Source organism: Phyllostomus hastatus, unplaced genomic scaffold (genome assembly GCF_019186645.2).
Source record: "Phyllostomus hastatus isolate PE091 unplaced genomic scaffold, TTU_PhHast_1.1 phas_scaffold_129, whole genome shotgun sequence".
NCBI lineage: Eukaryota > Metazoa > Chordata > Mammalia > Chiroptera > Phyllostomidae > Phyllostomus > Phyllostomus hastatus.
Genome location: NW_025334009.1, coordinates 24514642 through 24529275, shown reverse-complemented (window position 1 = coordinate 24529275; position 14634 = coordinate 24514642). Strand labels below are relative to the sequence as shown.

The following is a 14634-nucleotide window of genomic DNA, read 5'->3' as shown; positions in this document are numbered from 1 at the left end:
CTGACCTGCCATGTACCACAGTGGAGAGTCAAGTACTGTTAATATAAAGATTTTCTAGGGATACAGGTGCCTCAGTGTCATGTGGATTTCCTGAGAGTCCACGGACAGACTTGAAACAGGGCACCTGACTTGAGCTGTGAATCCTTCCATGGGTTCCTGTTTCCATCTCCTTTCAGTTACCAGGTCTGCCTTAGAGACAGTAAACAAGTTCTAGGAAGGAACAAAGGTAACCACATCTGGGTTTGATTCTATGCAAGTCAACCAGCAAAGCACCTAAACAAATATTAGCCAGAGGTTCTGCCCTGCTAAAAGCTGACAGTATCTTCTAGCCTTTAGCTGAGAATCATTTGAACATAGCAAGTATTACTGAGCTTTAAAATGTATTTGCTGAACATGTTTTCTCCTTTAAAGTCAACAAAGTACAGAACAGTACTTTAAAATCTCATTTAAAAAATCATAATTTCCCACTGCTTAGCTTATTTGCTATATTGCCATTCATTTAAGAAGCACAAACATCAAAGTGGATCATTAAAATAATACGTAGTAATTAAGGACTTCTAATTCACATAGTGATCTAAGAATTCGGATAACTCTTACTTCTGGAAATGAAGTATGGAATCAGGAATGACCCTGTTCACTATTCCTTTCAAGGAGAACAGGGCAGAATGGCTGAAAGACATCAGGAAGAGAGAAGAAAGAAGAGGAAAAAGTTATCTGGACAGTTTATTAGCTAAATAATCAATCTTTGGGAAATCTAGCTATATTAACAGTCACACTTATAAAAAAGACTTCTTAATATTTTTGTAGCTCTCTATTATTTACAAATCCCTTTTACATATAATACATAATATTATTTGATTCTTACAACAAGCCAGTACTACATAGAGTTTTTATTAGTAATATTTGAATGATGGAAAAGGACAACTTACTCCAGATCACCAAAGTAGAAGCTGTGGATATGGGACCCAGCTGTGAATCCTGTGACTCAAAGACACTGTGCTCTGACCCTCCCTGTCACTTCTCTGATGCAGTTCCATAGACCAGGAACATATGATTCAAGCATAGATGAAGGAACGCAGCAGGCTGTTAGCAAGGCTCCATCCCAATCAGGATGCAACACCTCTTAGTCATGGCTCTTACGTTGCCTGGGACATCTTTGGAAAAGGTGTTTCATTTCTGCTTTCCTTGACTTGTAACTCTAGTAAATGACATTGGGAGGGACAATGCAAGTCTCTCTAACACAAAGGAATGTAAAGATCACAGGAGTGCCTTGGGAGCTGGAAAGGAGGGTGCTTCAAATGCTGGAACATTACCTGCAGAGCATGACCAGTCATCATCAAAGGCCCACACTCTGTTCGGTTCACCCTGTGTGGTGACTGTAGAAATATTTTCTTACCCATTTGCTCATTCAGAAATTAGTTCCAAAGAAATGCTGAAAAAATAGTTTTGGAAACAGTTACATTAATTAAACATTAGTCTTAACCATTGTGTTTCAATAATTTTTAGGGTAGAGGTTAAATAGCTAAAACACCATTGGTACTAAAGAATATGCTTCAAAATGAATAAGTAACAATACCTAAAATTGAGAATAGTGGGTTATATTATTCTTTAGGCAAGTTCCCTATGTTTCAGGGTCATAAATAATGTGTTTTCTCCTTGTTAAAAGCACATTTTATGATTATAAGAAATTTTCCTCCATTCAAAAGGGTTTTAGTATTTTTTATTGTTGTTTGAAAGGTTTCTGATAAAATTTTGTAATTACAGTGATTAGAGAAGAGAAACATCTATTTTTTTCACTCAGGCGATTTTGTCAAGATGAATGCAGGATTTATGTGTAAAACTTTTCAGAATTTAAATCTAATCTGAGCTGTGTTAGAGTCTCTGTATCTTTCAAAATAATTTTAGATAATACATTTTTAAGTAGCCTATACAAATGAAATAATGTGATTTGTTTTGTGATTTGTGAATATAATATATTGCTGACCTTTTGCATCAGCATCACTAATACTTCATATAATCAACATAATCCAAAGAAAATACTTCTTGACTTTTCATGACCCTCATTCCTAGAGTTGGCTTCTCCCTCGAACAAGGTAAAATTTGTATTTCTGTGACACTGTAGGAAAAGAGTTACTTGGATAGAAATTGAGATTCCCCCATGGCTTCTAGTGATGCCTTATTGCATCAATATTTACAAAAAGAATTACTTCCTTTTCTAAAAAGGAATTAGAATGCATCATGTCCTATTGCAAACAGAAGTGCTAATCAACCTCGAGAAGATTAATACATGTGGACTGGACCCTAATTCTCTCCTGTACACCAACCTAAGCTTTGATAAGAAGCCAAACAGTTGTACTTCATTCTCCTCTTTTTAGTTCTATGCCAGAATACATCTTTGGAACCTGTTTCTGGAAGCTAGAGAATGAGGCAAAGGAGAAAGATAAAGTATCAGAGAATTAAATGGAACGTAGACATAGTGGCAGATAGGCATCAAAGAGTAATCTGAAAGTAGCAAAGCACTTTCTCACCATGAAACCCTCACATTATGAGGTTTCTATGTGAGTTAGTAAGAATATTAACAGGGAGTTGTTGCGCGTGGGTCTCCGGCCAGCAGTGACCACGGAACGCTAAGGATGGCTCGACGATAAACACTCGAGAAAAAACACATGCACAGAGACAGACTAGTTTCTGTGGGGAAGTAGGGACGAAATGGCCACCCCCCCTAGTGGGGAGCGCACTGATTTACAGTCCATACCTGCTTTTATTGGGCTCATTTTGCATAATAATTCAGGTAAAGTACAGTACTCATTAGGGGGAAGTAAGGAACCATAGAAAACAAGGAACTCTGCTTGTCTATTTTGAGTCGGGGTCAAAGAGTTATAAGACTTTGAGGAACAAACTAACTTCCTCCTTGGACCCTTCTCATTCAACTAAGAGCATTCTAAACAAAGAAGGTTTCACAGTAATTTACATATTCTTTCTTAGGCCTGATCACCCGGGGAATCCACCCTTTTCAGCACAGAGCTGCACTACCCTGTCATTGTTTCAGGCTTAGGTAAAGCAAGGGAACCAAGGCAACCAAGAGATAAGGAGTTGTTCTCCCAGACGATGAGAACTCAGGCCATGTCAAAGCCGAGGAGCGAGGGTCCATCACCCCCTTTTGCTGCAGCCCCCAAAGTCCTTCTTTTGGGGGGGCTCCCAAAGTGATCGTGCCTGTCTTAGGTCGTTCCCCCCTTGGGGAACCCCCTTGGGCTAACCGACCAAGCTTTTTGGGGTTCAGTTATGAATAAAGCAGCATTCCTGCCAGGGAGATAAGCTTTTGTCTCCTTGCTGGCTTACGGTTCCAAGGGTGTTCCCTTAGCCTTAGCGGGGGGGTTTCAGCTTCTGATACCAGTCAGGGCGGTTCCCAACAGGGAGTAACATGTGTTAGGAATGCCTACCAAGAAAGATGAGAGGGAAGGGATGTCTTAATCTTAACTGAGCAGAAATATTTGGTGGCTTGATAGCTGCCACTAAAGAGCTAAGAGGTCATGAGTGCTCTGAACTTCTCTTGAGTCCTCAGGTCTTTCAGGAATCCGTAAAATAAGAAAACTAATGGTGACCTACAAGTAACTTTTATTCCAGAACTTTTAACTGTTCTATTCATTCAATTTAATGTTGAAATTTAAGTATCCACTCCCTATCTTGTACTTCTCATTAATTGAGGTCAAAGCAAGGTCTGCAAGTATCTGGTCATAAGCTTGTCAAATTTCCACACCTGCTATTGTTGGGCCACCATTTGTCTCATAGCAATGAGAGTTATTCATCAATTTCAATTGCTTGCAGAGTGAAGTGCTTTTGCAGTTATAAAAACTCCAGCGATTCTTCTGCATTTAATCAACTGCCATATATACTCTGGTTTCTCTTCAAAGCAAAGAAATCTTTCACCTTTTAATCAGCTGCCTTTTTTTTAACCATAACTTGAATAGTAACTCATGACTGTTGCTCACTTTGCCGCCTTAAACCGAGCTAGCCAGTGTCAGAATGGATCCATGTCAATCTAGGTTATGAGGTGTGTATTCCCAACTTGAAACTTCACGAAGAACCACAGTGCAAAAGTGCAGGTAGTTAGCAGAACCGGGTTATATTTTGAAACAAATGGAAACAGATTTTTAAAATACAATGTTGATATTATATCTTTATCTAGGGAAAAAAATGGTACCTTTGTTGTCATTTCATGTCAAATATATGCTTTAGATAACAACTCTCATCTCAGAATTATAAGTATATGGAATGTTCCTGTGACAATACGAATATAAATGTATCTTTGTGTTTAGAGTGTGTATAGAATTATATTTGCTACTGTGAAAGTTTTTAGGTGACATTTTAGGTAGTGATCTTTTTTTATTTTTAATGAACAAAATCTAAATTGTTCATTTAATATTTATGAGTAACCTCTGCATATTTCTGTTACTTCTAACAAAGATCTCTGCTCGATTTTAGTATATACATCTCTACTTTTTGCATCACCAACTTCTAAAAGTCACTTGTAAGAGATGCTCACATTGTATATGGAAATGATTCTCCTTACAAAAGTGCGTTTAAGGCTGTGTGATCCTTGTTTCTAACTCTTCTTTTCTCTTTGTCTTTATCCACAGAATGTTTTTGTAGATAAACCAGCATTTCCAGAGTATAAAGTTTCAGATGCAAAAAAGTCCAAATTCATACTTTTGCATTTTAGCACTTTTAAAGCTGGCTGGGACTGGCTTATTCTGCTGGCGACGTTTTATGTCGCCGTGACCGTACCTTACAACGTTTGCTTCATCGGCAACGATGACCTGTCCACGACGCGAAGCACAACTGTCAGTGACATTGCGGTGGAGATCCTCTTTATTATAGGTAAGAGCCAGCAGCTGCTTTCCCAGGAGATTTGCCTAGGGGAAGTAAGGGTGTGCCAGGCTTTGCTGAGGCAAATTTGAGCTGAGAGCCATTTGCATGGGCGTGACTTAGCCTCTTATGCAAATTTTGGAGAAGCGCATACGTATTTGATATATGAATAGGGCCTCTTCCAACTTTCTCTTTGTTCCTTTATTTCAAACCAGCCTAAACCCATGTTTTGTGTTTCCATCTATATTTTGTCAAAAATGGGCTTTAAAAAAATATCTGATGGCTATTGTGTTTGTACTGTCTTATCCATCATATCTTCACTGTGCGGAGTCAGAGGTGGGGCCTGGCAAGAGTTCACGAATGGTGGTCTGATAATGGCCCACTCCTGGGCATGGTTCTGCATCTCCTTTTTGACACATTGATGGTGGTTGCCATAAGAGACCTGGTTGCCAGAGAAAAGGGTTATATAAGCCTTGAAGTAAATCACGAGGAGCAGTGAGCATCTGATTTTAACTAAAGAGCCCCCCAGCGATCTTTGCTAAGAGTATGTATCACTGGAGAATTGGGAACCTCAGGTGAATCTACATTTCTTCACTCTTGCAAGCCTTTTCCTATATTCCTGTCCCTTAAATCTTGGTCTTGTTTGGACCAAAGCCTAGCTCTTGCTGCTCATTCTAAGGCCAGTTCAAGCTCTCCACTAAGGTGTGGCCTGACTCCCTGTGGAGTCCCTTGTACCTTTCATTTATCTCATACCTCCTTCTCTACCTGGTGGTGGTGCTATAAGGCAACATCCTTACTGTGAATATGAGAGAATGTTTTGAGAATGCTTTCAAACAGTCAGTGAACAAAGGAATGAGAAATGGATTTTTGAAGTTCAAAGTAAAGGAAATAAGTGAAGCAAGTCAAAACCTCATTTCAATGGTGGAGGTAGTCTTTTCTTCATGGAGTTGGTGAAGCTTTGGGAGCGTGGGTTCTCTGACTAAAAAAGGACACGTTTGCTCTGGACGATTGTGTATGATCTCAGTGTGGCTTTGGAATCACCATTCACATTGCATCTGCTGGACACACGCCTCAGAGCTTTGTTAGTACCCCTGCCCCCATCCCCAAAGTGGTGGCTGTAGTATGTTTAGGCCACTAGATGGCAATGTTGTCTAGTTGGGTTATTTGGTAAGGCTACAGATTCAAGGAAACTTATCTTTAATGGTTTTTTTTTTTTACTTAAACCATTCATTATTGGAAAGGTGTAAATGTAAAGGGACATTGAGTCACTATTAAATGGAAAATAACAACATCCTAGTTTGTAAAAGAATTTAAAATGAACATTGTAGCCAGACTGGGTGTGTCCACATGCCAATCCATTGTGGTTTTATATCCTTTTACTTTGCTAACTAACCTTTGCTGTCTTCTTCCAACACACACATAAATTAGAACTCTGAAAAGACTCCTCATAACCTAGTCAAAGTTCTCGAGAACTTGAGGGGTCATTTCACATGTCTAAGTCTGAGTACCTGCTTAACAAATATTCCATACAATAATAATTCTTACCACTACTTAAACCTTGGTCATATCATGGTCATATCATGGTCAAACCAGGTTATATCATGAATTGTCTCTTCCACTATCCCTGCTTCTTAGATTTTTGACATTCCAAGGGCTTCCAAGCCACTGCTGGTACTACACACTCCTTGGCAGACAATGACGTGTTTACACTCAGAACTGACACCAGTGAGGAAGGTATTTTATTTTTTTAGGCTGCTTTCTTCTGTTAAAGCTGTGGAGGCTGGCTTGCTCCCCAATAGTTGCCTCTAAATTTACTGTGTTCATTCTGCCATTTCATTTGTGTTTAAGGCAGCAAGATGTTTCTCTAGGGAGACAATACAGTAGTCTCGTCTTCTCTGCCGTTTGGCTACCCGTGGTCTCAGTTACTTGTGGTCACCCAAGACCCAAAAATGGTTAGTGGGAAATTCCAGAAGTAAACAATGTATATGTTTTAAATCGGGTGCCATTCTGAGTAGCCTGATGAAATCTTGTGCCATCCCACCTCACCCTGCATGGAAATCATATTTTGCCCAGCATGCCCAGGGCAGATAAGCTACCTGCCCGTTAGTCACATAGTAGCCACCTTGGTTTTCAGATGGACTGTCATGCTATCTTAGCACTTGTGTTCAACTTGTGAGAGATAACTGATCTCTTTTGGAGATTCACAATGAACTTTATAGCATTATAAATACCCTGAGAAACACAATGACAAAGTTACTTGTACCTCAGAACTCACTCCTTCCCAGACCACTTAGTAACACTCTTTCAGGAAGACTGACTTAAAAACATTCTTCCCTGATAGATTCACCATAAAGGATATCAGAATGTAATTACTCTAGTCAAAATATAAATATGAATGATGATCTTGAATCTCTCCTAACTATTCTCTTCCTCTTAAAATAAACTATCTGCAAAGCATCGCAGGTTCGATTCCCAGTCAGGGCACATGCCTGGGTTGCAGGCCACAGCCCCCAGCAACTGCACATTGATGTTTTTTTCTCTCTCTCTTTCTCCCTCCCTTCCCTCTCTAAAAATAAATAAACTATCTGTAAGCCATATTTGTTCTTTAGGATCAATAAGACAGAAGGCTTAACTTTAAGTTCCAAAGTAACTATAAAATTACTTTTAGTTTGAAAACCATCATGCATAACTTAACTGCTGATTCCAAGCATTGCAGAAACTTAAAATGAGAAGTGACCTACTGGTGATTTACAGAATCCAATCTTTCTCACTTTACAGGTAGGAAACTGAACCCTGGTGATTTGTTCAAACCCCAGAACTAACGAGGGCAGACTCAGGTCTCCTAGTTGTTAGAAAGTGTTTCTTAAGAGTTTATAATCAATATGATTCCATTTTCTGAAAAATTCTACCCCACTTCTTTTCCTTTATTTAAAGCAATGAAGCAGCAAATGAGAGGAAAAGGTGCCAACTTCTTTCTCTTTCTCCCATGAATGCAGAAACAAATAGCTTGAATTTCTGAAATCTTCATGGTTAAAACTATAATATATCTATAGCTCCAATAATCACCTCCTCCATTTGCTTGCTAAAAACCTAAAGAACCCAGTTTTGTGCAGACCCCAGACAGAATCGGGGACTGACTATGGGTATTCTAAGTCAGCAGTAATTCCCTTTCTTTAGCCAGTTTCAGGACTAAGGGTGCGTATGTGGCCGGTTGTGTCCAATAGGATAGAAAGAGATCAGTGCTGAGGGCTTCTTGGAAATCATTTTTCCCCTGAATAAAAACGAGAGACAGGCAAGAAAAAGATATTTGTGTCCCTATTCCTTCTTTTCCCTTCGGATGTTGGGTGGGAGGATGTGATGTATGTAACTACTGCAGCCATCCTTAATCATTGGACCAGGGTAGGTGTGCAGGGCAGAGCAGCAAGTTGAGAGCAGCACCTCTGGTGATGTCATAGTCTTCCTATTATTGTAGCCACTGTTAATTAGCTATTATTAGTGACAGTTCTCGGATATCATTCTAAAAATACAAACCCACTCTAGTATCTGTGACCCTTCGCACTAGGTCATTTCAGAAGTTTTAAGATACATTATATCCTTTCCAAAGGAACAGAATGCCCTTTCCTCTGTCTTGTAATCCCATTCTCAGGCTATCTAAGAAGTGCCTGCACATTCTTCTTATCTGCTATTGTAACCACGGAGGCTTAGAATTGCAGGCTTCCTCCGTAAAGTTATGACTCTGACTGACTTGGTCTCCCTGAGAGCTCTTCAGAAAGCTAATGGTCAAAGGAAATTTGGTGTGCAATTCTACTTTTCATTTGCTACATTTACCTTAGTCACAAAAGGATGGTCGAAGAGTGTGTGAGATCAGGCTAATCATACCTTCTGTGGACTATCCTGTCCAGGACTGAACATCTAGTGTCCTTACCCGTTTCCCATTAGCAATGCTCCCCAATTATTGTGACAATTCCAAACAGCCCATATGTATTTGAAAGAGATTTTCCCCAATGTTGTATTTTTAAGGTTATTATACTTTATGTAGAGTTAGGTAGTTCTAGGTCACTTGTTCTCAGTGGAGACAGTATCACAACTAAAAAATATTTCAGAAACATGTAGGTTTAACTTTAATTCATTAATCAACACTATTATCACTTGGTGTTTGTTTAGTGCTTTTAGAATGATTTACAATTTGCAAATGATTTTACCCCAACTAGTAAACAGAATTCCTATAAGTGTAATATTTCTATGAGCATATATCTAAATTTTTATCATTTCTGAATATTTTATTTCTTTCTCCTTTTGTGTGCAATGCTTTATTAACCAGCATTTTTATTCACTTACATGTCACCACATTTTGCTACTTCAGAATGTTTATTTCTTCATATTATTTAATTTTCATTATAACCTTGCAACACAATTACAGCAGTTATATCTGTTCATGCAAAGGAGGGAAAGGGGAAAAACAGGAAGCAATTTATGCACGATCTAACTAATTACTGACCAAGCTAGGACTACAGCCCTAAACCCATTTGTAAAATGGGCAAAATAGTAACAATCTGATGAGGATTTAATGAAGTAATTTTCCCAACAATAAGCTCACTCACTGTTCAGTCAGTAATAATGAGTGTTGTCAATAATGCTACCAAGCCCCTATCTCTTTAGTTTGTTTCAGTATCCACTATTTTCAGAAAATCAGCCCTCTTTAATCTACATGGAAATCCAGCTAATCTCAGGAGTAAAGTAGCCCAGAACTTCCACATCCCTTAGCTTTCAGGAACACAAGTGTCTGGGGACTCCTTTACCAGTTAAAGGAGCTGAGACTTTTACAGCTACTTCTACAGATGGGGCCCAGCATTCTTTTAGAAAAGCCAAAAGAAGGTCTCTTCAATACCATCCTCTTACATTCACTCAAGTCCTGCATTCTTTATATGCGGCACTTTGGGACCTGGTGTGCATTTAATGATCCCGAACAATGTTATAGGCAATTATTCCAGTTTCTTCTCCCATCCAATCTTCCACCACAACTTCTAGGAACCAGGAAATAAGCTGACCTGCATTTCATCTCCTCCTCTTTTCTTCCCAGCTCTGGTGAGGCCTGAAAAGCACAAGCTGGGCTTCCCACAACACGGTCTAAAAGGAAGTCGTTAGCTAAAGTCTTACTTATTAGCTTTAGAGTAACCGAGACTTGTGTCTATTCAACAACTTCATAATTTTCTTGAATCCGTGTTCAATTTCTAATAGTATTTGTAAGTACATGTTTATTTTGTAAAGCTTTCTCCAAACTCCCTCCTCATTGTGCACAATCTTTGTAAATATGTTTCTTCCCACTTATCGTCAAATTGAAGAATAACCATACTGTTTCAACTCCAGTTTGAAAACTCTCCAGTAGAAATGTAAGGCTCAAAGCAAGTTCTTTCATTCTCTCAGCATTCTTCCATGTCTTTTTCTGTTAGGATAAAATATATAAATCTCAGTGGAATCTGAAAGAGCGTAGACATTTTATTGTCCAAGCAAACCCCAACTTATCATCATTGCCTTGAGAAGTGCAAAGACATACCATTTTCCCCTTTAGTTAAGTGATAAAATTAAAGATAAAGACTTGGATGCTGTAGAGCAGGTGTGTCAGACTCACCGGGGGCCACATCAGCCCTGCAGTTGCCTTCAAAGGGCTGAATGTAATGTTAGGACTGTGTAAATGTAACTACTCCTTAACTAGGGGCAAGGAGCTTGGCGCTGCCGTCGGGCCTGATAAAACACAGTGGAGGACTCAATTCGGCCTGAGGGCCTTGTGTTTGCCACATGTGCTGCAGAGAACAATTTCTAACAATAAATAAAGTTAAAATTTTATGATGAAGAGAGAATTAAAATAAATTTTACTGCTGAACTATTTGGGCATTCTGGTATTCCCGAACTAAGATTTAGAAGGTTTGATTGGTTAGCATTCAATTATCTCTTAGTTTGAGTCCCTCCTTCCTTCTCTTTTTTTTTCCTCATTCTCATTCTTTATTTTTTTCCTACCTCTCATATACTCACTGTCTCCCTCCTAGTCTTTCTCTGCCTTTCAAACACAGGATAACAATGAAAATCCACACATGACACCCCATGTCTGTACACCTGCACCCCCACCAGTGAGCACTAATCTTGGATTGAGTAATGAAGAGTGATTCGTAGCCATAGCTCAGATTTGACCTTTGTTCCATGTGCCATTTTTCTCCCAACTATGAGAGTATTCCCAGTTCCTACATTCCCAGAAAATACATTTGTAGTATCAAATAAATGGAATGTCTTGTACTGAACGTTAACCATTGACTAGAAATGAATCACTGCTTACTTGGCTGCTGACCAGCTCTTTTCTGCTGAATAAATCTAAGCCTGAGGATAAGGATAACTAGAATAACTAAACAAACAAAAAACCCAGAAAATTACCCTGCCACTTCAGATTTCCAGAGAAATGTCACATACCCAGGGTCTTATCTGGAAATAAAGAGATTTTGCCTGTCTGAATGCCTTGGGGGTAGGGTGGGGCTGGGGAGAAAGTGCAATGAAAAGTAAGGTATTATTTTCACTATTGTCATTAAGGGCTCCCAAACAAGTTGGCTTAAAAACACCTACCTAAGCATTTGAGCAAAGATTGGAATGGCATTTATTTTGCAAGTAAACTATCAGTTAAATTATTGCTTCTTTAGGCTTTTCAGAATTCCTCATGGGAAGATGAAGTACTATGATAAATGAGCTATGAATGGATACCCCAGAATATGTGACCACTGTATTTTTCTCCACGTGAAACTACAAAGCATAGTTTTCATTTTATCCGTTCAAAAATAGCAATTAACAGTTTCCTTAGGCTACAATAATGGGTTTATGTTTGATTATAAAGAGCACTTTATCCATCATCATTTCCTATTAGGCAGACAAGCAGATTTTTAGAAATATTCCCACTATTCTTTGCTGTGAGCAAAATCACTAAATGACAATGTTCTAACAAACCAACAAATTACATTCTCAAGGCATTTTTCTTTTGAATAGTTTAATTTCTCCTCTGTCGATATACCATGCTAATTATTTAAGGTTTAAAATAGAAGCACTGGAGGGAAACAAAGGGCCTTCAGCCACATCCATTCTGACACAACCACTGCCTCCATGCGAAGTCTTTCTGGTGATGTTTCCTCTATTTCTCTTCACGTGGTCGTGATCATAGTCTCTGCAAACGGGGGTGTCTTTTATTTTACATAACATTTTTATATAAGTATTTCTATATAAAACACTTAAAGTGAAATACTTATATCTTATATAAGTATACTTATATAAGTATTTATTTATTTATAAATAAATAAATAAATAAATAATAATACTTAAATAAGTATTTATTTATTTATAAATACTTATATAAGTATTTTATTTTATGTAAGTATTTTATATGTGTTTTGTAAATATTTATAAACATTTAGTATTTGTCTAATAATTTAAGATGACTTTTTCCACTTCAGTAAAAGATAATAAAGAACAACTCTGTGAAAAATATATTTATTCAGTCACAAAGCAAATACATATTGAATGCCCATTGTTTGCCATGCACTGTTAGAAATGGAACAGTGGAACAAATAGAGGCACTTGCCCATATAGGATTTATAATCCAGTCGGAGATGAACAGGAAACCAAACAAATAGGTAAAATGAATAGTATGTTAGACAATGGTGAGTTGCATGGAGCAAGTAAAGCAGAGAAGGGGGAAGGAATGGGCTGCAATGGAAAGCTAACGGAGAACATGACATTCACATAAAAATGGAGGGAGAGCAAGGAGACAATCAACTGCATGTCTTGATGAAGAACATTCCAGAGAAAGAGGGCATCAAATGCAAAGGACCCTACTCCTACATTTAAAATTATTTTAAGGAGTGGAATTATTGGGCCAAAGAATGTAAATATATACAACTTATAACATTTTCAGAGTATTGTTTTTTAGTCACATTATTCTTACAACACTTATTGGTCAATAACATTCTGGTTGAAAATCAAGTTCATGTTAATGTTTTTTACAGTAATGACTAGTGTGAGAAGTACTAGGTGTATGTTACTTTCTGAAATTTTCTTAATGCTATAAAGCATTTTATTTAATGGAGTAATTAAGATAAAGAATGTTATCAATATTGAATCATTGTTATTTATTCCTATTTTTTCCCTTAGAACAGGGGTATCAAACTCATTTTCACCTGGGTCCACATCAGCCGAATGTAATTTCAACTCAAGAGTTAATGAGTAATTACATTTATACAGTCCTAAAGTTATTTCAGCCCTTTAAAGGCAACTGCAAGGCTGAAGTTTGACACCCTTGCCTTAAAAGTTTAGATATATATGCAAAATCAAGTTGTATTTGCCTGAAAGACACAAAACTTATTTCACAGTGTACCTGAATTCATTGTGTTTAAATGTGAAACATTTGTGAAATGGCAAATTTGGAGGAAAATTGTCTTAGGTGCCCTGAGACTTACATATTACAGTAAATAGACTATGGAAAGGAGCAGGTACTCATAAAATATGAAATAATGCTTGTTTTGAACAAGACAATGAAATTAAAAATGGAATATTTCTAAATTTAGAAACCCAGAAGATAATTGTGAGTTCTTGATTTAGAAACATATTGCACAGTAATGAGGGGTTTTTTTCCATTTTCTTCTTAGCAAACATGAACTTTGCTATGTAATTCTCTCCTAGTCTCAATTTTTTCAAGTATATTTTCTTGCAGTATATAAAAATATTGTATTCTGTAAGTAAAAATTGCATTATTTATGTGGTTTATATTTCCAATTTAGCATTTGCCATTGGAATAATCTCCTCTCTATATTACTCCAATAGTTTAAAAGTAAATAAATACATGAATAATTTTAAAAGCCAAATATATACTGAATATATTGAAAAGTTATTTAAATATTTTAGGTAACAAAACATTGTATGGTCACCTGCTCCTAGATGTTATTCATTACATATTATTCAGTTTATTAAATAGTTGCTAAAGATCAATATAATGTCTCCCAAGTGATTGCGACATGGCAATTCCCCAACATAGCACAGAAGGCCCTTCGTGATCTGGGCTCTCCGTCTCCATCCTTTGATTTATTGCCATTTGCTTCGCCTTTCTGTGGCTCCAGCCCTACCAGGTCACTTGCAGTTCAGCTGTATTATTCCTTACATCCATGTGTTTTCATACCCTCTGTATTTTCTTCTCTTGGAAAAAATAGCAAGACATTTCTTTGCCCCATCAAGTTCTCCTTATCCTTGAAGGATCACCTTGGACTTCTTTTTAACTCTTCTTATCCTTGTTACCATGAGTTTGGGTTCGACCTCCTTCATGCACTATTTAAGTGGTTTCCTCCCCCATTCTTCAACCTTGTATCATAATTGCTCATTTATCTCCCCACATGCACATGCCATAAATAAACTATGAGCTCCCAGAGGTCATGAACTGGATAATATAGTTTTATCTAGTTCCTTCACCTAATATAGTTTTGGACCCATAGGAGGCAGGAAACTAATGTTTACCTACCACCATAGTTCAGATAAGTAAAATATGAAATGTAGTTCATTGAGTTGAACAGCAGCCTTATTTCCGAACACAGTACTGCATGCTTTTCACATGTGGTCCTACAGGGGGCTTCTCATTGTTTTTAAACAGTATGTCCCACTTTAGAGTTATTAATCCTTAACAAATCATGTATCACTAAGCAAATGACAGTAGTTGGGGAAAACCCACAGGTTTTGGTGCTTGCTAGCCTC

At 37.7% G+C, this 14634-nt stretch overlaps 1 protein-coding gene across 1 annotated transcript in view; it reads left to right on the top strand.

The window, feature by feature from the left end:
• KCNH8 (potassium voltage-gated channel subfamily H member 8) overlaps positions 1-14634 on the top strand; it is a 278568-nt gene that overhangs the window by 160183 nt on the left and 103751 nt on the right. Inside the window, exon 5 of the mRNA XM_045857209.1 lies at positions 4638-4878. Within this exon, the coding sequence (XP_045713165.1) occupies positions 4638-4878 (241 nt within the window). The remainder of the gene's footprint in view (positions 1-4637; positions 4879-14634) is intronic.